The sequence below is a fragment of the Podarcis filfolensis genome, assembly GCF_964270895.1.
Source record: "Podarcis filfolensis genome assembly, chromosome: 10".
Lineage (NCBI taxonomy): Eukaryota > Metazoa > Chordata > Lepidosauria > Squamata > Lacertidae > Podarcis > Podarcis filfolensis.
The window spans coordinates 22,447,356-22,470,598 of NC_139612.1; the positions used below are offsets into that span (position 1 = coordinate 22,447,356).

General features: G+C 41.8%; 1 protein-coding gene across 1 annotated transcript in view; it reads left to right on the top strand.

The window, feature by feature from the left end:
* The first annotated feature begins 1,471 nt into the window (after positions 1-1,471).
* TFEC (transcription factor EC) overlaps positions 1,472-23,243 on the top strand; it is a 134,814-nt gene continuing 113,042 nt past the window's right edge. Inside the window, exon 1 of the mRNA XM_083574670.1 lies at positions 1,472-1,629. Coding sequence (XP_083430796.1) covers positions 1,624-1,629 — 6 coding nt within the window. The 5' untranslated portion in view covers positions 1,472-1,623. The remainder of the gene's footprint in view (positions 1,630-23,243) is intronic.

The following is a 23,243-nucleotide window of genomic DNA, read 5'->3' on the forward strand; positions in this document are numbered from 1 at the left end:
CACTTTAGCTAATGGGGCCTCCCACTGCTGCCATGCTGCCACCATGCAATTTCTGTTTTTATCCTGAAGCAAAGTTCTTAACCCGAGGTACTATTTCTGGGTTAGCGGAGTCTGTAACCTGAAGCATATGTAACCTGAAGCGTCTGTAACCCGAGGTACCACTGTATTCCCTTGCTGAAATGCAGTGTCCAAACACCCCTTGGAATAGCTGTTGTTTCAAAGATAACATATTTTTGGTCTGTCTGAAGATTTATAGGTAGAAAGAGAACCAGATGCGTAGAACAGGCAGAGTACCAAATAACATGTTGGAATAGCACACTGATTTTAGCATGCTTTTGAAACCTCACTCTTGTGGACAAGTACTCGATGCAATCAACTTTTCCTCTTTTCTAGAAGAAAAAAAGTTTGGCTTGGTGTTAAAACACTGTCAGACTGCAAGTGTGTGAAGTGTGTGCCTTTTTTAAAAAAAAAAGCAGGTAGTTTTTTCTGCTGCTTTCTTTTTACAGACTTGGACCACAACTCCCGTTTGTGAGGATGTGGACTTTGCTGATGTTGAAATTCCTGCTCCCACTGGCATGGACAGCAAGGATAGGTTAAAGATACTTTGCTGCTTAAGGCAAAGGATATTATGACACCCTCCCACTCCAAGTATAGAATCCAATTGGAATGGTCGCTGAATATTACTTCAGCACCGGGGATGGGACAGTGTCCCCCCCCCCCACCACACCTAGGGGCAGAAGGCTTGCTTAGTGGTTGCAGGGAAGGCTAGCTTGGGAGATTTGGAAAGACTAATGGGAGGCTGCTGCCCTCCACATCCCCTGCAGCATCTGCTGCAAGAGGCAGTTGCCTCACTCTGCCTAATGTTAGGGCCGGTCCTAATGGAGAGGTATTGGGGCAAGTGCAGCCATTGGTGCATGAGGGCAAGCAGACTGTTGCCATACAATTTTCAGTATAGATTCCAGGGTGGCGGCAGAAAAGATTTTTTTTTTATTTACCCTGTCACTAGCAAGATGGTGACTTATAAACTAGCAGTCTTTGCAGTGAGTGCAGCTAAGACTTGATCACAAATACTGAAAAATGAGCTAATATACTGTAGAGCCGACAATAAGAATTGTTCAGCTCCTTAGGCAGCAATCCTGCTCCCAAGGACCTGGGAGTAAGCTCTGTTGAACTCGGGGGGACCTACTTCTGAGTAGACATGCACGGCCTGGTGCTCTTAATGTGCGTTTGATATATAAGCAAACCATATTCTTGTTTGGGCGTCCTTGATACGTTGCAATGCAATTTCTTGCTGTGCAATGAAGAAATATTGATTGATATCCCCCCTTGATGCTCATTGCCAGAATGTCCCTTCTTCAAGGGAGCAGAGTATGGAATATAACATGGCCTCAGCGGAGATAAATGTTGATATAATCAATTAGCCCTGTGACACTGCTGGATTAGTCATTCTTTGCTGATATTTTAGTTCAACCCTGCCAGAGAAATTAGCATGACGTTGGAAAGGGGAAGTGGCACTCTGGGTGATAGAGCTTAACTTCCCTTGTCCACTTAAATCTGAGCAATGTACAATGTGCCTAAAGCAGAGAAAGTAACTTTTTCCAGTCGGATGCAGGAGACATTATTATGCAGGTAAGTTTTTATTAGAATATTATATTTAATTGTTAACCAGTTTTCTAGGGAGGTATGTTCAACTTGTATATTTGTGAATAAACCCAGATACCATGAAACGATCTCTTTTTCAAAGAAAGCCAGACTTGGGTAAGGGCTGCTTCTGGAACTTCTTATCACTTGAGGAACACATAACATTGTGAGCATGGCCATTTCTCTTCATCTGCTATTACATACTCCAAATCCAAATCTTATTAAATATTTTTTAAACCCATCATTGTCTGTTGACAATGTGGAACACCCTCCTGCCAGATGTCAATGAAATAAACAACAATCTGATTTTTAGAAGACATCTGAAGGCAGCCCTGTATAGGGAAGTTTTTGATGTCAGATGTTTCACTGTGGTTTTATAATTTGTTGGAAGCTGACCAGAGTGGCTGGGGCAACCCAGTCAGATGGGGGGCATATAAATCACTCTTGGTCAGATCACACCTGGAATACTGTGTTGAATTCCGGGCACCACAATTTAAGAAGGATGTTGACAGGCTGGAACGTGTGCAGAGGAAGACATCCAAGATGATCAAAGGTCTGGAAACCAAGCCTTACGAAGAGTTGAAAGAGCTGGGTATGTTTAGCCTGGAAAAGCGGAGACTGAGAGGAGATATGATAGCCATCTTCAAATATCTTTAGGGCTGTCACATGGAAGAGGGAACAAGCTTGTTTTCTCCTGTTCTGGAGGGTAGGACTCAAACCCAATAGCTTCCACTTACAAGAAAGGAGATTCTGGCTAAACATACAGGAAAAACTTCCTGACTTTAAGAGCTGTTTTGATGGTGGAACAGTCTCCCCTGGAGGTTGTGGACTCTCCTTTCTTGGATGTTTATAAGCAGTGGTTGGATGGCCATGCCATGGATGATTCAGCTGAAATTCCTGCATTGCAGGGGGTTGGACTAGATGACCCCCAGGATCCCTTCCTGATTTGTAAAAGCATTCTCAAGAGTTGAATGCGACAGCATTAGAGCTTGGGTATTTAAGTGACTTAAGATGTTTGTAGATTGCTGAAAGACTAGGAAGGTATAGTGACTCAGTGCCAGAGCAAATGGTGGAAAAACCACACAAAATATTTTGGTGACTGACAGTTGGCCAGTTTAGGTTTCGAGACAGAGCTACTGGCTTAATTGAGGAAGTTATATTTCTGTCCAAGGCTCAGAAATTTCTGACTGATCTTAAAGTCAGCCCTTTGACTTTGGTGTCAGGGTATACTAGTATTAAATGAGGTTATGTTTTTAAGTTTCCCACTGCTGTGTTATCCGTGAAAGCACACATCCATACATCTAAGTCACAAATTGATGGTTGCAGTCATAAATTGAACCTTTTTGAAGCAGCCCTATAATAATCTCATAGATGCTCAGTTTAGGCGAGCTGCTTAAGACGTAAAGTGCTATTTTGCTTGACTAAGAACATTAGAGGTTTAATATAGCATTTGGATGTGCATAATGCCGTTTGAATGATTCACTGCTAGGAGCTTTGTTATCAGCAATGATTGATCTGTTATTTTAACAATGTAGCATGAGAATGTTGAAATCTGCTTCATTCAATTTCGCATCTCGACATACTTCCTGGTTTTTAAATGTCAATTGGATATTTTTAGTTGTAAAAAGTTGCAAGCTCTATCTTTTTACCATACTGTTGCATGCCACCCCAATCTTCAAGCAGTGCGAAATTCCATGAGTTCTAGGCACTTTGCCAAGGGTTCGTGTTTCCTTTGGAAATGGGGCACAGAGGAGACTGTGGTGTCTTTATGATATAGGGTTTATTTACACATATATACAACCTGAGCCTACGATGGAGGGGTTCAAAGCAGTACACTTCAAGGGGGTCCTATTTCTTGCATGGCTGCCACCTTGGATTCAAACTGCCATCCCACATTGCTCGTTCTCCAGCTTGCAAACCACTTGTAAAATGCCACTAGTTTTCCTCTTACATCAGGCAAAACCACAACCCTGAAAACTCTACTACTTAAAAAAATATATATACTTTTCAGATTTATGCATTTCACTGATTTTACAACCATTTTGGCTTTTCAGAACTTTACTTCCTCCCCCTACTTTCTGTGGTTCCTTAATTTTTTTATATATATTTTCTACATATCCAATTTAACTTAATTTGTTCACTTATTCATCTTCTTTAAATATATACTCTTATGAAACTGCGGGTTATTACAATAATGCTGCCAATGTTTTTATCTGTTTGCAGTTTATCTCTAAATATTCAATAAACAATTTCCATTCTTTTATAAAAAGTTTGTTATCTTGATTTCTTATTCTTCCAGTAAGTTTTGCCATTTCTGCATATTCTATAAGTTTCTGTATCCATTTTTCCTTTGCTGGGACTACTTCTTCTTTCCATTTTTGGGCAAGTACTTGCCACTGTAGTAGCACACATGAATTAGTCTCTATACATTTTAGGTAGTTCTGTCCCTATAATTCCCAAAGGGAAAAGCTTCTGGGTTTTTTTTAAAAACATTATTTTAAACATCCTATTCATTTCATTATATATCATTTCCTAGTAAGCCTTAACCTTACTACAATACCACTAAAAATAACCTTCTTTCTGTTTACATTTCCAACACTTGTTTGATTTTGATTCATACTTTTTTCCAGTTTACTCAGTGTTAGATACCATCACTATATCATTTTCATATACAGTGGTACCTCGGGTCAAGAACTTACTTCGTTCTGGAGGTCCGTTGTTAACCTGAAACTGTTCTTAACCTGAGGTACCACTTTAGCTAATGGGGCCTCCCACTGCCGCTGCGCTGCCGCCACACGATTTCTGTTCTCAATCTGAAGCACAGTTCTTAACCCGAGGTAATATTTTTTGGTTAGCGGAGTCTGTAACCTGAAGCGCCTATAACCTGAAGCGTCTGTAACCCCAGGTACCACTGTAATTTTCACTTAAACCATAACATGGTGTAAATTTTATATCAATTTTCCACAATCATTCCCATGCTTCCATGCCTATATTATAACCAATATCTATTGCCCAATGTATCATTGAAGATTTTACTTGCCCATCCTTTCCCCCCATTCCAATAATATTTTATACATTTTAGACAGCACTTTTACATTACACTCCAACAGGTCTCTCTCCAGTTGTGATATTTGTTCCCCAAACCCTTGTATCCTATCTTTCTTAAATACGGAAAACTCTACTATTGGCCTTTGTTCTTCTGTGTAACTCAGACAGCAGGGAAGGACTTCACCCACTTTCTGGCTGGCAGAGTCTTAGCTTTGCTGATGTCATTTTCAATGGATCATTCCCTTTGTGCTCTTTTAAGAGTCCATCTCTCCAGACGATGACGTCATCAGGAAGCCAGCCTAACTTACATTTCAACATGGCTTATATAATTAATATAGCTTAATTTAGGCCATATTCAGTGTATGGCACCTAGGAATTAGGAGTGGAGTCCAGGAATTAGACAATTGACCCAGATGGATGTACAAGGTTCCACATCCTGGGGATGCAATGCAGTACCAACCAGCTCACCTCTGCAGACATGGCTTCTGATGCATTGATGGAGGAAAGAGCAGGGCTGACATGACCACAGCATGCAGCTGTGTTCTCCCTCTCATGTGATAGCAATGACTGTGCCTTGAAACTGAATCCTATTGAAATCTGCAGGACATCTGAACAAACATGGATATGACTGGGCTTTTCATGTATTTTCTCCATTTCATTCCATGCTAATTACTGAAGATGAAAGAGATCTTTGTTTGCACTCAGCTGGAGGAAAATTGGTTTCTTAAGGGGGGAAATGGGCTGTGAGTGAGCTCTTTCCCTGGCCAAAATGTTAATGTGTTGGCATCCAGTGAAGTATGGCTTGTATAGACTTGCGTTTGTTTCCAGTTTTTCCTATGTTTAATCCAAGCTGAGCCTGTTGGAGTGGGTGAGAAAACAGAACATCTACTTGTTTGTATTTATGTTGTGAACGGGTTTTACCAAGTCTATATACTTGGGGCAGCCAATGCTGTGTCTCCAGATGTTGCTGAACAACAAGTCCCATCAACCCCAAGTGGCATAGCCAGTGGTCAGGGATGATGGGAGATGTAGTCCAACAATATCTGGAAGACACCACATTGCCAACCCCTTCTATACAGTGTATGAACCATTATACAGTACTGCATCCATACACAACATTGACGTACATACCCTCCAACATTTCTCCGTTGAAAAGAGGGGTGTCTTATTCAATGATGATGTTGGGTGGCTTCCAACATATATAAAAACATAATAAAACACAATAAATAATCAAAAAACTTCTCTATACAGGGCTGCCTATAATGGCTGCATAGTTAGTTATCTCCTTGGCTTAGGGATCACATAACTCCATACCCTCCAATATTTCTCTGATGAAAATCAGGGCGTCCTAAGGAAAAGTGGGACATTCTGGGATCAAATCAGAAACCGGGATGGCTTCTGTAAATCTGGGACTATCCCTGTTAAATAGAGACACTTAGAGAGTCTGGATGTATGACATTCAGAGAAGGCATTCTTCCAAACTTCCAAACCTTCTCCAAATTTCTACTTGTATTTTGGGGCTCTGAATTACCTGGGCTTGTTCTGAAAGTGGAACAATGCAACAGGAATGCAGGTGGAGTGGAAAGCAACTAGAGGGCCTCTTGCGCATTGCCCAAAAAAGAGTAAGCATAACTCTCTCCAAAGAAGACACAGATTTGCATGCAACATGCTTATGCTAATTTATATGAATGACTGCAACTTGAGAAATAGTTAGGATAATTTACATGGAAAGACAATCTTACCAGGGTGGGCAAAGGCCAAGCGAACTGTCTTGAGTCTGTTGTCCAGAGGTCAATTTTAACAGGCAACTTCAAGGCGTCTGCTTCCTTTCTGATGATTCTCTGTCTTCAAACTAGACCTAGACTGGTAGCATAGCTAGCTGCTTGGGTGCCCGGGGCAGCACAAATGCCCTGCACCTGGGGCAGGGCAAGCTGGGGCAGAGCACGCTGCGTGGAACCTCCACGGAGTCCACAAGTCCCATGTTACTGTTTCGGGCAGCGCGGAGCTTGCAGTTCCCCCAGCCACCACGTCACTCCCCAGGAGAGATGTGTGGCTCAGGCGTGCTGCAGGTCAGGCCCCACAGTCACCCCCCACAGTGATAACACCCAGGGCAGCCTGCACCTACTGCACCCTCCTTCCTACACCACCCACCTAGACCAGACATCCCTTTGAACAGAGGACCATCTTCTGTAAATCTGGCCACATGTAGCCAGAGTGGGGAGGAGGAATGGAACAGGGAAAATAATCTTGTCCCCAATAGAGTCAAACTTTCCATTGTTTGTTATGTACTGAAGTTCTCACCCTGGGCCAGCAGGGGGATACTGTAGATAGTTTTCACTCAGGTCCACATATGCGAATAACGAATTGAAAGTGATGTTCAGTGATTGGATAGTTACAGAAAGTTGTTACTGTTGCGTTCTAGTGGAGCTCTATATAAGCAGGCTGGCTGAACCCTCCAGTTCAGTTCTGTTCTGGGTCTGTGAATAAACAAGAGCTGTTTGGAGAATTGCTGTGTCATCTGATGTGTTCACCCACAACTTAACAGTTTCCTTGCCCAATAAAGAAATGAGTTTGCTGCTGGGGAGAGAGAGCGCTGGCTTCAAATTGTCTCTGAAAAAATTGGAGTCTGTTGTGATATGTGTCACTGGTGTCAGGTATATAGGGTTGTTGGTGTTGACTGGGGTAAAACATCAGCTAGCAGTTCCAAGAGTAGCTTCACACTTTTTCTTTTTAATGTACAGTGGTACCTCGGTTTACGAACAGTCTTGTTTACGAACTATTCGGTTTACGAACTCCGCAAAACCGGAAGTAGTGCTCTGGTTTGCAAACTTTACCTCGGTCTACGAACAGAAGCTGAACGGTGGAAGGGCAGTGGCAGCAGGAGGCCTCATTAGGGAAAGTGCGCCTCGGTTTAATAATGGATTTGGTTTAAGAACGGACTTCAGGAACGGATTAAGTTCGTAAACCGAGGTACCACTGTACAAGTAAAATATTTTAGCTGTATTTCTAATTATGTAAAGAATAAGTGCAACAAACCATGGATCATTCTAGTCCTGTATGGCTTGAAGCTGAGCCTGGCTACTGCTCCCTGCCACATATAACTCTGATTGGCAACAAACTGCATTTAAGTTGTACATTGAAATAAGTCACTATGGAAAGGAGGGCTGCCAAATTTCCAGGTGGGCACTGTGGCTCTTCCTGCCATCTGCAAGTCAAAGCAGAAGGGTGTAGAGACACTAGCACATGACAGCTGATGGTTAGTCATCAGAGTAGACCCATTGAAATCAATGGATTTAAATTATGTGATTCTGGGGATCTGCTCTGAGTAGGACTTAGCTGGTTATCACCCAACAGTTCTCTCCATCGCTTGTGAAAGGAGGCACATGGATCTGCCAGTCTGCCAGTATTTTCCATTTCTAATTGGAAGGGGCATTGGCTGAGAGCCATTAAAACCTAGGCATTTTCCTCTGCAAAACGGGAGCAAGAAGTGTTACTTGAGCTGGTAAAAGCAATCCAATGCATATGTTTCCAGCTTCTAGCTACTGACTTACTAGTTGTTTGTGTGTGTGTGTGTGTGTGTGTGTGTGTGTGTAAGTGTAAGATGCTGCAGTGCTAGTTAAAATAGATAAATCACAGTGCCTTTGAAGGATGATTCCAAGCCAATTTGGAAGTTCAATCTCTTCCGAATCCTATTTTTAAAAAATAAATCTGTATTTTTTTTTATTTAGGCTCGTATGCTTGTCCCTCCCACCGCTTGCTCCCTCCCACCGCAGTCTAGCTTGTCAGAGTCGAAGTTCTAGTTTTCATTCAGAAGAACAAACAGGACCTATCTCTTTGCATCAATAGGCATGCTTTGCATAAGCTGCATGGGAGATTTCCATTTTTAATGGCTTTAATTAGCATTTATGAAAAACCCTGGTTTACTATGATATAAAGTGACAGATTTAATTTGTTAAGTGGGTAGTAATAAAGTGTGAGTTGATTTGTTTCACTATAGTTTAAAAGGCCTGCTCAACAGGGCTTCCGTGTTAATTCATTAAGCATGCTTTGGACCTTATGGAGTCTTCTCTCTCTCTCTCTTTTTGTAGATTTAATTAACACAAATCTAACTCTCGGGAGATTTAGTGTCCTCTACAAATGTATGTGACAGAGACAGTCATTTAAAATCCATCTATGTCTTTATGTTCATTTACTCTAAAAGGGGATTATAAATGAAACAAAATGATTGTAATTGCCACAGTAAAGAATGAAGCCCTTAAGTGTAATGCCACTACAATTGCAAGAAGTCAAGGAAGCAAGAATATGTGTCGGAGCAGATTTTTTAAATAAAAAAAACTGTGGCGAATTTCATAGAAAGGGAGCATAAGAGGTCCTGGTTCTTGGCAGAATGCCTTATACTGATTTCTTTTTTATAAAAAAAAGAAGTAATTGAGACTACAATTCTATACCACTTTCCTGGGAGTAAGCACCATTGAGCTCAATGGGACTTACTTCTGAATAGATGCATGAAGGATTGTAAATCGATTTAATTCACTTTTAACTGGTTGTAGGAACATGTATCCTACAACCAGTTAAAAGTGATTTAAAGAGCACCAAAGAATTGATGCTTTTGAATTATGGTGCTGGAGGAGACTCTTGAGAGTCCCATGGACTGCAAGAAAATCAAACCTATCCATTCTTAAGGAAATCAGCCCTGAGTGCTCACTGGAAGGACAGCGTGAAGCTGAGGCTCCAATACTTTGGCCACCTCATGAGAAGAGAAGACTCCCTGGAAAAGACCCTGATGTTGGGAAAGATGGAGGGCACAAGGAGAAGGGGACGACAGAGGATAAGATGGTTGGACAGTGTTCTCGAAGCTACCAACATGAGTCTGACCAAACTGCGGGAGGCAGTGGAAGACAGGAGCGCCTGGCGTGCTCTGGTCCATGGGGTCACGAAGAGTCGGACACGACTAAACGACTAAACAACAACAACAACAACAAAAGGATCACGTATCCTGGCTTGGCCTGTATAATTTGAGGGCCAGGGAGTCAAATGCAACTCGCTCGAGTGATGTGTTGTGCACTGTTTGGGACTGACAACTTCTGTTTGTTTGTTTGTAGTACTAGCCACGCAGCAAAAACTGGAGGTTTACTTTGCCACCATATGTTGTTGAAGTTCTGTATTGCAGTGGTGTCATCACAAATTATACTGAACTGGTCTAGACAATATAAGACAACAAAAATTGAGTGCAAGAAGCCAAAGAAATTTTCCTTCACATGCTGCGGTCCAAAGGTTTTCTAGCTTGAATTGGGCCCAGAAAACTGCTGAAAACCAATGCAAGCTTGTTCAGCAAGGACCACCATAATGTGTTCAGAATGGCTGATTCCTGTTAGGAATCTCACTGGGGAATTCTGGGCCACCTGAAATTTCTGGTCCATCTTCAGGCACAGTCCTGTGAACTGCTGTAACATATTGCAGTAACCTAGATGGGAGTTTACTAGAGCATAGATTTATCTTGTGAAACACCCTGAGATCTTTTGATGAAGGGTGGTATATAAATCAAATAAATAATATATTATAATAAAGCAGATTGTTAATGCCAGGGCCACCAGCCTATGCTGCTGAAATGTAGCACAGAGATCACTATGTGCTGCTAATTGCAGTAGCTTAAGCTGTGAGTCTAATCCTTCAGAGGAAATGCAACCCCTTCCAGAACTGGTCGATACGCACATCATCTCTGTCTTGTATGGATTAAGTCTCATCCATTCTTTACCACAGCCAGGGACCTGTCCAGTCCAGCACACCCACTGCTACACTTGATGAAGATGAAGAAGAGAAATAGTGTGCCATCTCTGTGTTGAAGACAACATGCTCCAAAACTCCAGCTCCCTCCCTCAGTGGTTTCCTATTAAGAAGTGTGGGAGATAGGACTGAGCCCTGTGGAAATCCATAATACAAGCTCCACTTGGCTAAACATACACCCCCTGCCCAGCACCACTTTCTGGGTCTGACAGACCAGGTAGGAGCAAAACCATCACAATGTGCTGCCACCAGCCCTTACCTCAGACAGCCTAGAAGGACAATGGCATCAAAAGTTCCCGAAAGGTCCAAAACAATCAATGGGGTTACAGCCCCACTCCTCTCTCTCACCACAAGGATCTGCGTAGCATCCATCTGCTCCAGAGTCTTGCTCAAGAAGGGAATGTTTGCCATGGGCCTATAGCTGTTTACATTTTCTAGGTCCTGGGAAGCTATCTTTAAAATGGCCTCATCCTTTCCTACTTGAGATAGTGGGAACCACTTGCTCTTAGAATGAGGCATTTATATGCTCCCTTCCCTGCCCCCCTGCCACCAAGAGGGGCACATGCAGTCACACAAACCCAATCCAAGAACTTGCTACACATCCTTCAGCTACATCAATTGAAACTCCTCCATCAACATTGGATCAACAATATTGATCCCCTTATTATTTTTTTGGTTCACTTTTTGTCTATTTGATGCTTGACTTATCTGTTGACTTTGCCTCTTCTCCCCGCCCCCCCCTTCACCACTATGCAATTTCTAAATGGGCCTCTATAAGAAATTTTTGTTTTTAGAAACATAGGAAGCTGAGTAGAATCATCTACTCAGAGCCCTCAGAGCTTGTGACCTGAGGGCTCTTAGAGGCCTGCAATATGGCCTACACAGGCATCTAAGATGTCCCTTGCCACCAGCTCCCCTTTTTCAATTTTCTCCACATGTAAACCGGTGTAGTTGTGACGAGGAGCAAGGCGTATGAGGAAAGTCATCCCTGCATGCCTACTTCCTATGTCAGCGTTGCTCCTTTCAGTTCTTAAGATTCTCAGACTGTACTCTAAGGCTTCAGAAAGTGCTGTGAGCTCTTAAGAAACATTCATGGTTTACTATATGAGCTTTCATAGGCAATAGTCCACATTATTGTCTTGTATTTCACATATTTATCTTTAACCACTAGATGTCTCTCCTATGTTATTAGAGAATTATGCCATTAGAGAATTAAGTTTGCCTTTTCGCTCCCTCCCCACAATTGTCTTCCCCCCCAAAACCATTTTAAATGTGTCCCCCAGTTAAGGAAATGGCAAAAACCGGATAGGAGTTCCAACATCCTTGTCTAATGTTCAGCTGAAGGAACTGTATTTCATGTCGTTTATGATTCCTGCAGCTACTTCCAAGGAAGTAATTCCACTGCGTTCAATGGGACCTGCTTCCAATGGGTCTTATGTATGTTTGTTTGCATTTGTTGCAAGTCTTCTAACAAAAATTTTTTTTCCTTCCAGTAGCACCTTAAAGACCAACTAAGTTAGTTCTTGGTATGAGCTTTCGTGTGCATGCACACTTCTTCAGATACACTGAAACAGAAGTTGCCAGATCCTTCTATATAGTGAGAAGGTGGGGAGGGGTATTACTCAGAAGGGTGGTGGGAATGGGTGATTGGCAGATGGCTGTGATGAGCCTGTTGACGACTCTTAACGACTGCAATAGGTCTTACAGGAAAAAGCAAGGGGTGAGAAGGTGAAAAATGGCTTTGTCATGTATAATGAGATAAGAATCCAATGTCTTTGTTCAGACCAGGTCTCTCCATGGTTTTAAGTTTGGTAATGAGTTGCAATTCAGCAGCTTCTCTTTCCAGTCTATTTCTGAAATTCCTTTGTAGTAATACAGCTACTTTGAGATCTTGTATAGAATGTCCTGGGAGTCTTCTAACACTTACTCTTCAGCTTGTTTGACCTGTTGCTTCATTGCCCTTAGGTCCTCTGAGTAACTAGATGCTGAAATGAGTCTGAGTCTGGGCCAAGGACACTTGGGAGTGATATTGCTGGCTCACCCCACATTCCAGGCAGTGACCAGAACTCTAGCAGGAATGCCAGACATACCCATAGGAAATTTCTCTAGCACCTCCAGGGATCCATTGGTTGAATCAGCTGTCAATAGCGGATAATCAAAACTGGTCCTCCACCCCTACAAATGTTACAGGTAGAAGTTACAGGTCAAACCTGTCCCCCACAAACCTGTGATGATATTGTCTGCGACAACGGAGTCAATTGCAGCTCACCCATCTACTGATTATTGCCCCCTATTCCAGAACAGAAGACAATATCAACTCTGTGTCCTGCCACATGTGGTGAACCAAATATAATCTGAGATGATCCCATGGTTGTTATGGAGGCTATGACTTCATGAACCACTCTAGGCAAGAACTCTTTGGCACGTACTTTGTGGAGTCCTTGAGCTCTTCAACACCACAGCCAAGATGGTCTCTGTGAGGTCAAGCAGGAAAACGATTGGGTAGCAGGGTGGACAACCTGCAGAATCCAAATCCTGGCTGATTCCCAACCTAAAGTTCAAACACTTGGCTTCATTCCAATGTTGGATAGAGTCCCTGATCAGAAGAATCTAATTCCTATAGATCCCCTGCCCCCACAAGTTTAGGCTGGTGGTGGTAGTGAGGAACCTGGAGGTTATGTATGGCTGAGGTGAATTAATATTACCACAAAGCATTCAAGATTGTGAATTCACATTGAAATGTGGGGTTGGGGGGCTTGAAAAAATAAACATGTAGTGTATTCCTATGTATGATTACCACTTTTTTAAAAAAGCTTTTTTTAAAAGGTGACATGACAGAAAGGGGTAACGTGAAAAAATAGACCATGTTCAAAGGCCTTCCTCACAGGTAACTGTAGAGAGCTAAGTGCCCCCCCCCCACACATAACACAACACCAAAAGAATTCCACTTTCTAATCAAAACAGAAGTTCAAGTCTGTTGGCTTCTGTTGCAGTGTAAAAAGTAAATAAATCTTCTAATCCAAAAACCACTGATGGGGACCAATGCAAAATAACCCGGTCAACTCTGGCATGGTTAAATATTAAATATGTACCCTGCTTGCCAGCAAGCACTGTCTCTTTTGTTTGGCTTCCCCCCACATCTCCTGTTCTGCTGTTTTTGTTGGCATCGTGGTCTTTATTGTCACATTGAGTCCCGCTGGTGGCAGTGAAGTGCTATGAAGCCACCGGAGGTTGCAACCTTCCCCTTAACTGTTGGCGCTTGTTCCGGAGATGAGTGCTGGAGCTGTGGACTCTGAAGGTTATTCAAAGCATCCTCTTTGTGTTTTGTCTGTCTGCCCCTGGGAAAGGAACTGCTCATGTATGCAGTGCAAACTTTTTGCCCGCTGCTCTGAGAAATCAGACACATGCTGCTCCAGTATGGCCAAATTGATGCTCGCTGGCGCCTTTCAGGAATCTCTCTCTCTCTCTCTGCATTTCCTGACTACAGGAGATTTGTAGCCCTCCGCTCTAGTTAGAATGTGTGTGGTTAAAGCTTCATTTAAAGTACCTGCAGTCTTTCAAAACAGAAAAGTTATTGTCCTGGTGGATTTACCTCAGTGTGCATTAGTTTCATTTATGTCTGATGCTGTATTGTTTTTAATATTCGGTTGGAAGTCGCCCAGAGTGGCTGGGGAAACCCAGCCAGATAGGTGGGGTATAAATAAATTATTATTATTATTATTATTATTATTATTATTATTATTATTATTAATTTATTTAGGGTCAGGCATGGCCAAACTTGGCCCTCCAGATGTTTTGGGACTACAATTCCCACCATCCCTGAACACTGGTCCTGTTAGCTAGGGATGATGGGAGTTGTAGTCCCAAAACATCTGGAGGGCCAAGTTTGGCCATGCCTGATTTAGATGCTTGCTTGCTTTTTTTTTTTTTTTTGTAGATGGCTTTGGTTGGGGCAGGCTTGCAAGCCTGAAATGGATATCTGTGATACCTCCCTCTTTATGATCTAGTAAAACTCAAACAAAACCCCTGCTGTTAAACTGGGATTACTGCAAATGGTTTGTATAACTATAAAATAGGATTTGAAAGCAATACAGTTAGGTTGAGGGTGGGGAGGAATTCTTGGTTAGTATAATATCTATATATATCAAATATGTTTCCCCCCTGTAAGGATTCCCCCTGGTCCAGATTGTTTGAATGCCTTGATTGCTTAAATGTTTCCAAAGAAGAAAGCATACACGACTTTAATAGCTTCCTAAATTGGTATACCCCTATATATCTTAACCAAGCAGTGGATTAAATTATTGTGCTCATTTTGTGCCTCTCTCTCTCTCAATCTTCCAGATAAAATGAACTCTGTTGGGCAAGCCATCAGTCATGATCTGTTAATATCACACACTTCAAAAAAGGTCCGTACCCTTGTGAATATTCAGTTACTATATTTGAAGCTGATGCGTGAAACGCTAAGGACATCTAGTGGAGAAAGAGCCACAGGAGAGACATCAGTTTCTGAAAATGTCCCCCCCCCCCTTCCCTCTGCTTATTTCCATTTTCTTTTCTGTGTACCAGTTTGCTTGGTGCCTGAAAACAAACCGTCCTGATAGAAGAGGCTATTCTTTTCCGCTAGCAAAATGATTGCCCTGATGAGGTAGAAATTCTGGTCCTCCAGATATTGTTCAGTCATCCCTGACTGGCCATGATGTCTGGGGGCTGATGGGAATCCAACAACATCTGGAGGGGTAACCCTCTCCTGTAACCATTCTCAAAGCCACCCAAGTTTGCATATGCAGAACAACTGTTATCATCTGACATTCCGGGGAGATGCCTGAGCTCCGGTTCTCTGCTGATGCCCGCTCTTAATATTTCTTTCAGAATACTTAGAATTAGCCAAATTGACAGACATAATAAGACAGAAACCAAAAAGTGAAGTAAAAAAGAATGGGTGTGCCTAAATGAATACCTCAAAAGTCAAGGTTCGAGGACAGAAATCTGGCTGAGTCTGGAATAACCTTGTGAAGTGAAAGGATATGAAAGAGGGATTTATATCTAGATGTTAGGCTAGAGATTATAAAGAAAACAGGAAGACACAATGAGAGATAAAGGAGGTGCTGCGGGATTGGTGGAAGTCAATGTCTTGTTGTTTTAGTGTTTATAATATTAACTTGTAATATATGGATTTGTTTTTTCTGGTTTTTGTTGTTGCTTTCTTTAGTTTTTGAATGTTGATTTTTGTGTGTTGTGTATTATTATTTTTAGATATCTTTCGTGTTGTTGTTGTTGTGTGGAAAATACTAATAAAATTTATTTGAATGGAGAAAAAAATTTCTTTTTTTGGGGGGGGGAGTAAATTAAATTGTACATTTTATTTTCCTTTTCCTTTTCTTCCAGAGTTGTTGTTCTTCTTGTTGTTGTTTTTGAATATTTTTATTAGGAATTTCAACATAGCAATTCTTCAAAAATACATCATCCTCATTCCCCCCCCATCTTTCCCTCCCGCCTCCCCAAGAAAAAAAACCCCACTCTCCCACTCCCCCAGACTTCCCTCAGCTCCTCTTTCTGGTTTTTCAGCACATGTTATTCTCTGCATATCATAAAATTGTAAAGATCCTTAATTTATCTATCTATATGTTACCAATAAAAAGTTTGTGTATGTTTATTCAAAACCTGCCAAGGAGTCCAATTCATTTTGTTGTTTCTTTAAGTACTTTGTAAAAGGTTCCCATTCTTCTTTAAAGTCACAGTTGTCCTTATCACGTAGTTTATGTGTCAACTTCGCCAATTCCGCATAGTCCATCAGTTTCTCTTGCCACAGTTCTTTGGTCGGGGTTCTTAATATTTCTTTTTGACCTGACCCTTTGAACAATGCCAGGCGGCTGGATCTTGCTACCCTTAAAATTTCTCACAATGCCCCTGACCTATCATTGCTGTAGAAAGTAGAATCACTACCACAGCTAGGCAAAGCCCATCAGAAACCACAGGTAGGAAAGAAGAGGCCGATCAGAGAACACTTTACTCAGGGCCCCCTCAAACCTGGAACCGCCCCTGAGTGTATAGAATCTCTCTCCCCATATTGACGTTGATTATTAAGGAGGGAGAAACCCACCACACAATTCTTCAGTGGTACCTAGGTTCTCAAACTTAATCCATTCCAGAAGTCTGTTCCAAAACCAAAGTGTTCCAGAACCAAGGCGCTCTTTCCCATAGAAAGTAATGCAAAACAGATTAATCTGTTCCAGACTTTTAAAAACAAAACCTAAAACAGCAATTTAACATGAATTTTACTATCTGACGAAACCATTGATCCATAAAATGAAAGCAATAAACAATGTACTGCAGTCACACAATCAATCAATCAGTAGCTGAACAGGGTTCCACACAGTCACAAAAACAAAAAAAAGAGCCACAAAAACAAAAACGCAAAATAAATAGCGAAAACAGACAGACTCAAAATGGAAGTGTGGCACTCAAAACGGAGCATGTTTGGCTTCCGAAGAAAGTTCACAAACCAGAACACTTACTTCTGGGTTTGCAGTGTTTGGGTTCCAAGTTGTTTGAGTACCAAGGCGTTTGAGAACCAAGTTACTACTGTATAGACTATTAAAGAAAACTCAAGTTGGGTGCAGTTATCCATGCCTTAATTACATCCAGGTTCAGTGCTTTTTTCTAGGGGTACGCAGTGGTAGGCAATACCCCTAAACATTTTGTGAATCTTTGTACTTTTGTCCATTTACTGTATTTATTTACATTATATGCTTATGTTGACCTTTAAAGTCCTAGTCTCCTAGGGCAGGGCTTATACAGAAATTCCACCAGAAGGGTCTGCACCTGCTGTTGGATCATAGAGAACAGGGGTCCACTTGGTGTACCATCCACCTTGCTGCCCAACAGCTTCCTTGCTAGAGCTGGTTAAGGCAGGCTCAGAAGTGATGCTGACATAGGAGCCAAATCCTAGGGACTAAGGTCCCTTCAGCCCTCCAATAAAATATTTGAGGGGGCCTAGCCCCCTAAAGTTGATGGGCATTGCCATTCAATGTGTGTGCATGCACCGTGTCATGTGAAATTACCTGCGCCACCAAATATTTTATTCAAGTAGGCACCCCTCGATGCTGACAGCAATACTGAGATGCTTCAGTATCTGCAATAAGGTTTAGTTTGGGGGGCCAGTTCAGGACTTTATGGCCTTGATGATAACCAGGGGTTGCATAGTTAGCATTTCATTGGTTCAGCGCATGTTTCTGGTCACAGCTTTAACCTGGTTTTGCTAACAAGCAGGCTGGTTGGGGTTCCATGGTGGGGGTGTTTTTCTTATGGGGATTCCTGAATGCTTTGGGTGATTTTACAGTTGGTATGTCTAGTGTTCCCATTGAGGTTCTGGTCTCGCTGTGCTGTGGTGGAATGGAAAGGACCTTCAACAAGATTTCCCCACTCCAAAAATGCACCCTGGTTTTTCAGTGAGCTTCAGATGGTGAAGTGGGTTGGACAATGGATGGCATGCAAGTGGTACAAATCTCATAGTGAAGCTGGCGTAATATAGGTTATAGCACACAGTCATGCCTTCCATGTGGCACTGATAATGGTGATGAGAAACTGCTTCTCCATCTCCATGTTATCCAGAAGATGTCCAGCAGAGCCTTTCAGAGTGGTTAAGGGACTGGTGAACTCTGGGTCATAGTCTAGAACAGTGTTTCCCAAGCTTGGGTCTCCAGCTGTTTTTGGACTACAACTCCCATCATCCCTAGCTAGCAGGACCAGTGGTCAGGGATGATGGGAATTGTAGTCCAAAAACAGCTCTGGCTCCAGGAAATTGGTGACCAGTCTGTGAAGTTGTCCTCCCTCTGGCAGAGCAGGTACATAGTTTAGTGGTGCTGTTCAATTCATCTTTGTCATTGGTGATCTCAATTGCAAGGTGTGGCTTTCACCAGCTCCAACTGACACACCTGTGGTCATTCCTTTGGGTGTTTTTGGTCCCCCCCCCCAAAAAAAGTATTCATTTTATAACACAAATAATACAAACAGAAATACAAACAATACAAACAAATTCTTGTCTTATCCTTATTTTTTCTAAACATTGTTAGGTGAACTTCCTCAAGTCCCCCTTATCTGATTTTCATTTTACCTCATCTTTAGCAGTTTCATATATCATACTTTTTCACCCTTTTTCTTATCACACTTACTTTTACCATAAAATTCTTCACATTTTATCACTTACAGATAATACTATTTTAAAATACACTATCTTCTACTTCTAACCCTACAGCCTATATCCACTTCCAAAGCTATTCTAAGATTTAAATATTAACATTTTTTCAAATATTCTTTAAACTTCTTCCAGACTTCTTCCACCGTCTCTTCTCTCTGGTCTCGGAGTCTCCCAGTCAGTTTGGCAAGTTCCATACAGTCCATCATCTTCATCTGCCATTCTTCTATAGTTGGTAAATCTTGTTTCTTCCAATTCTTCACTAATAATATTCTCGCAGCTGTTGCGGCATACAGAAAAAAGTAACATCCTTTTTGGGGATTTCTTTCCCCACTATACCAAGTAAAAAGGCTTCTGGTTTCTTAATAAATGTGTTTTTCAACATTTTTTTCAGTTCATTATAGATCCTTTCCCATAAGTCTTTTACCTTGAGGCACGTCCACCACATGTGGTAAAAGGTTCCTTCTTTTTCCTTACATTTCCAGCCACCTGTGGTCATTCCTGGACCAGGATAGCCTAGCTGAGTGGCAGCCATAATACCTGCACTGCGGGATCTTCACTGGCTACCTGTATGTTAGCAGGCCCAAGTTGGAATTAATGTACAAAGCCCTGAATGTCTTGGAGTCTAGGTAACTGATGGAGCATCTCTTCCCATACCAGCCAGCCTCGATTGTGAGGTTGTCAGAGGGGTCTGTTGCACTGTCACCTGATGTGGGATAGGGTCTTCTCTGTGGTTGTGTCTTGACTGTGGAACACTCTTCTCTGAGAGACACCTCTTCAATTAGCACACTTTGGCAATTTGACATTTCTTTTCACTCAGACTTGGTTAGCCTGCTCTGGATCAGTGGATTGTGATGTTTCTATAGATCTGTTCCTATTTGTCAGACTTTGTTTTGTGTTCCTCAGCTTCAAACACTTTTTTTGAAGAATGGATGATTGTTTTATTGATTGATGCATAAACTGTTTTGTGACCATGTTAGGGTATAAAGTGATCTATAAAGTCTATCGAAAGACTGGTGGGGTGGGAGAGAAGGTAAGCTTTGACTGGGCATCAAAAAGATGTCAGGGGAGGTACCCAGTGGACCTTACTGGGGAGAGCACTCCACAAGTAGAGAGCCACAACTGAAAGGGCTCTCTCTTCCAGGTCTTCCTCAAAGGAGGGACCCAGAGAATGACTTCTGATGAAGATCTAAGGTTCCAGATACATTTGTATTGGGAGAGGGGTTCCATAAGAAACTACTATTGAAGGTCTAATTCCATAGAATTCATTTTTTAAACAATTAGAAATGAAGCATGTAAATCGCTTTGCTCGGCATCTGTTCAATATTGATAACTTGAGATGTTACTCTCAATGTCAGCCAACGTAGACTGCCTTTCCAAGCCATCTGCTCCAAAGGCCCTGACAGGACTTGTTTGCAATTTGCATAGCCCTGAAAGCCTGAGATGGGAGAAGGAGATGGCTCGCATAATGAATCTATCAGAAAGAGTGAAGGAATGCAAAATAAACAAATCAACCAGATGAATGCTAATTATCTATCAGCACCATCTTGAAACATCCTGTATTCAGAACAAATCAGTCACGTCACTGGGTACCTATTCTGCTTTTTGCCCCATCAGCTTTACAGAACGGATACGCGTTCCGGAAAGGTAGCTCCTAAATAAATATTATTTTAGTTTAATTGGATTGAAATTTACTAATGCAAATTCTGATATCTCTAATTCTTTCCCTTCCCTTTTTATGGTAATAACCCTCTAATGGCTTAAGCCTATGAAGGGGGGAAAACACACACATACACACACACACAGAGAAGATTTTTAACTAGCGACTTTACAGGGGGCAGAAAGGAGCAAAGAAGATTTAGTGGTGAAAAGAGCAAATAAATAGGTGCTCCAAGATTAAAAAGAGGGTAGAAATTGCGTGCTGAGCTGTTGAAAGGCCTCTCTGTCTTTAAAGAAAAATATTGTTTGGTGCTTTCACCAGTGTGCATGATCAAAATAAGAGGTACAAATTAGTTCATGGCTGCTGAAGCTACAAAACATCATGCAGAGAGCTGTCTTTGGGAACGTTTTAATGAGGAGAAGAGGTCATCAGACTGTGACATTGCTTTTCAGAATTCTTCAAGAACAACACAGACTTCCTGTTCCAAATGTGGTAAAGAATAAAACAACCTTAGTAGTAATCGTACAACTTTTGAACTGTGTTCCTTGGAAATACAGTGCAGTGCTCATTTTGTAGCTTTAGTTAGCTATCTCAAAGGCTCTCTGCCATATTTTTCCATGTGCCCTTATTTCAAAAGTACAGTGGAATGACAGAGCTCCAACGAGGGCTATATTTATAAAAATAAAGTTTTATTCAGTTCTTCTCAAAGTGATTTTAATGTTTTCCATTGCTCTGGGTGAGATGGTACACTGCGGCTCTCTTCATTAACATTTTCTGTCAGTGCAGAAAATAAAATAAAATAAAATAATAGATATGCAGGATTACCACATGCCATTTGAAAGGGAGGCCAAAAACGACTTTGAAATTAAACTCGCCACAATTTTAGTTTTTCGGCATTTCAAAAACATGGTATTTAAAAAATGGAGCAAGCAGCATTCTGGGTCAAATGACCCTACCCTACTGGTCCCAACGAGAATGCCATTATTCAAATAGGGAATGCATAGAATATGCTGACACAGTCAAGAAATCCATTTTGTAGTAGGCAATAAGCAGAGTACTAATTAGATTACCACAGAGTAGTCTAATTATAGTATCATTATTCCTGGTAAATAATAAAACATGCAGAGTACTTTTTTTGGGGGGGGGATAGGCTCAGTTGTGCTTGGTAGCTGCTAAAGAACAAATATTTCTTACTCTTGCTTTTCACGACAGCACCGCTGTCTATGTGCAGTTGCTGTACGAGAAAAGCCTATTCCGGCAACCTAGAGAACGGTAATAGCAATTGCTGCTGATCTGCAGATGTCTTTGTATTGGGAACACACCTGTTTTGAAGCTTGTCTCAGAGCACTGCCAATGTAGGATGAAGTAGTATAAAATTATTCTGTGAGGAGAGGTACGTTGAAAATGCAATAATTTCTGTCACAAGCTGTTGCACATCTTTCTCTAGTCACCTAATGGGTTGCCTCTGGTGGGGGCAAGGTGTGGCACCTCTGGGAGATGGGGGAAAATCCTGGTGGTGGTCTAGTGGCCGTAGGGCAATTGAAAGGGGTGGGTAGGCCAGGAAACTGACAACGTATGGCCCAGAAGTTCACCTGTAGTCCACACTGTGATCATTTAGGGGGGTGAGCGAAAACATTTTTACTCACCCCAAAGTCTTAATAGACGTTTGCTTCTTTTATTTGAGTAAGTTTGAATCTGTTTTAATATTTTCAGCTGCTATTTATTTGTTTTATGCTGCACACCACCTGAAATCTGAGCAGGGATGGGGAACCTGTGGCCTTCCAGAGGTTTCTGAACTCCAGCTACCATCAGCCCCAGTCAGAAAAGCCAAGGGTGAGGAATGATGGGAATTGTAGTCCAGCAACCTATGGAGGCATGGTTTATGCCGCCAGTTGACGATCACACAATTTCCCCAAGTATTTTAAGTTTTAGATCATTTTGGGAGTTTTGCTGTATTCTGACCTACACCAGAGGTTTTTTTTTTAAAAAATTCCTGCTCTGCATTATTGTTTTGTTGCATTTGGTTATGCTAATTTGTCGGTTTAAATTGGGTTGCAAATTAGGTGGTGCCACCTTATGTTTTAAAATCTTTTGAAGAAGGGCACTTAATAAAAGGTAGATAAAAATGAATGATTTAAATAAGCAAGTTGATAATAAGCAAACCGGGCTGTGCAAATCACATTGCTTTGATCAATGGCAAGCCAACCACTCTTGTTGACCTAGAGTTTCTGGAAATTCTTGCAGCCTGTCATCCTCCCTGTTCTCTCCAGGGGCAGACACCTGTGGAGAGGGTGTTGCCTTGCTTTGCTAGTCTCTAAGATCACACATGGCATGGCTGTGGCATTATGGATGCTCCCTGTAGACACAGTTTCCAAGGATTGGATTGAAGAATAAATGAAATTTTGCATGCCTGCAGAGCCTCCCTAGTTGCCTTCCACAGGCCAATGGTGTGAGCAGAATCATGCCTCATATACGGAGTGCAGTGGAGTATAAGGCCTAATTTTATTAGTGCCCCACATCTTCCAGAAATGCACCTTTCCATATGCCATCATATAGTAAGGCACAATCAAGACACGGCTCTGTTCTGGCCTACACAAGTGAGAGGCAGTCTCAACACACACACAAATTGGCATAATAATGCAGAATTGCAGGATCTACTCGTTACATCAATTTAGTCACCTCATTCTTACAAACAGAGATCTTTTGGAAGAACTTCTCTTCATTGTAGAATGCCAAAAAAATGGGTAACTGGATTACATTTTCTTTGAAAGCAAATAAAGTGTGCTAAAACATTAGATCTCTGAGACCTGAAAACTTTCTGTATGCAATAAACTACCCTGCGGTTGCAAGAATGCTGGGATACACTTCCGGTGCTCACCGCCATGGTGAAAAGCAGCTTCCACGCTAGCAGAGACT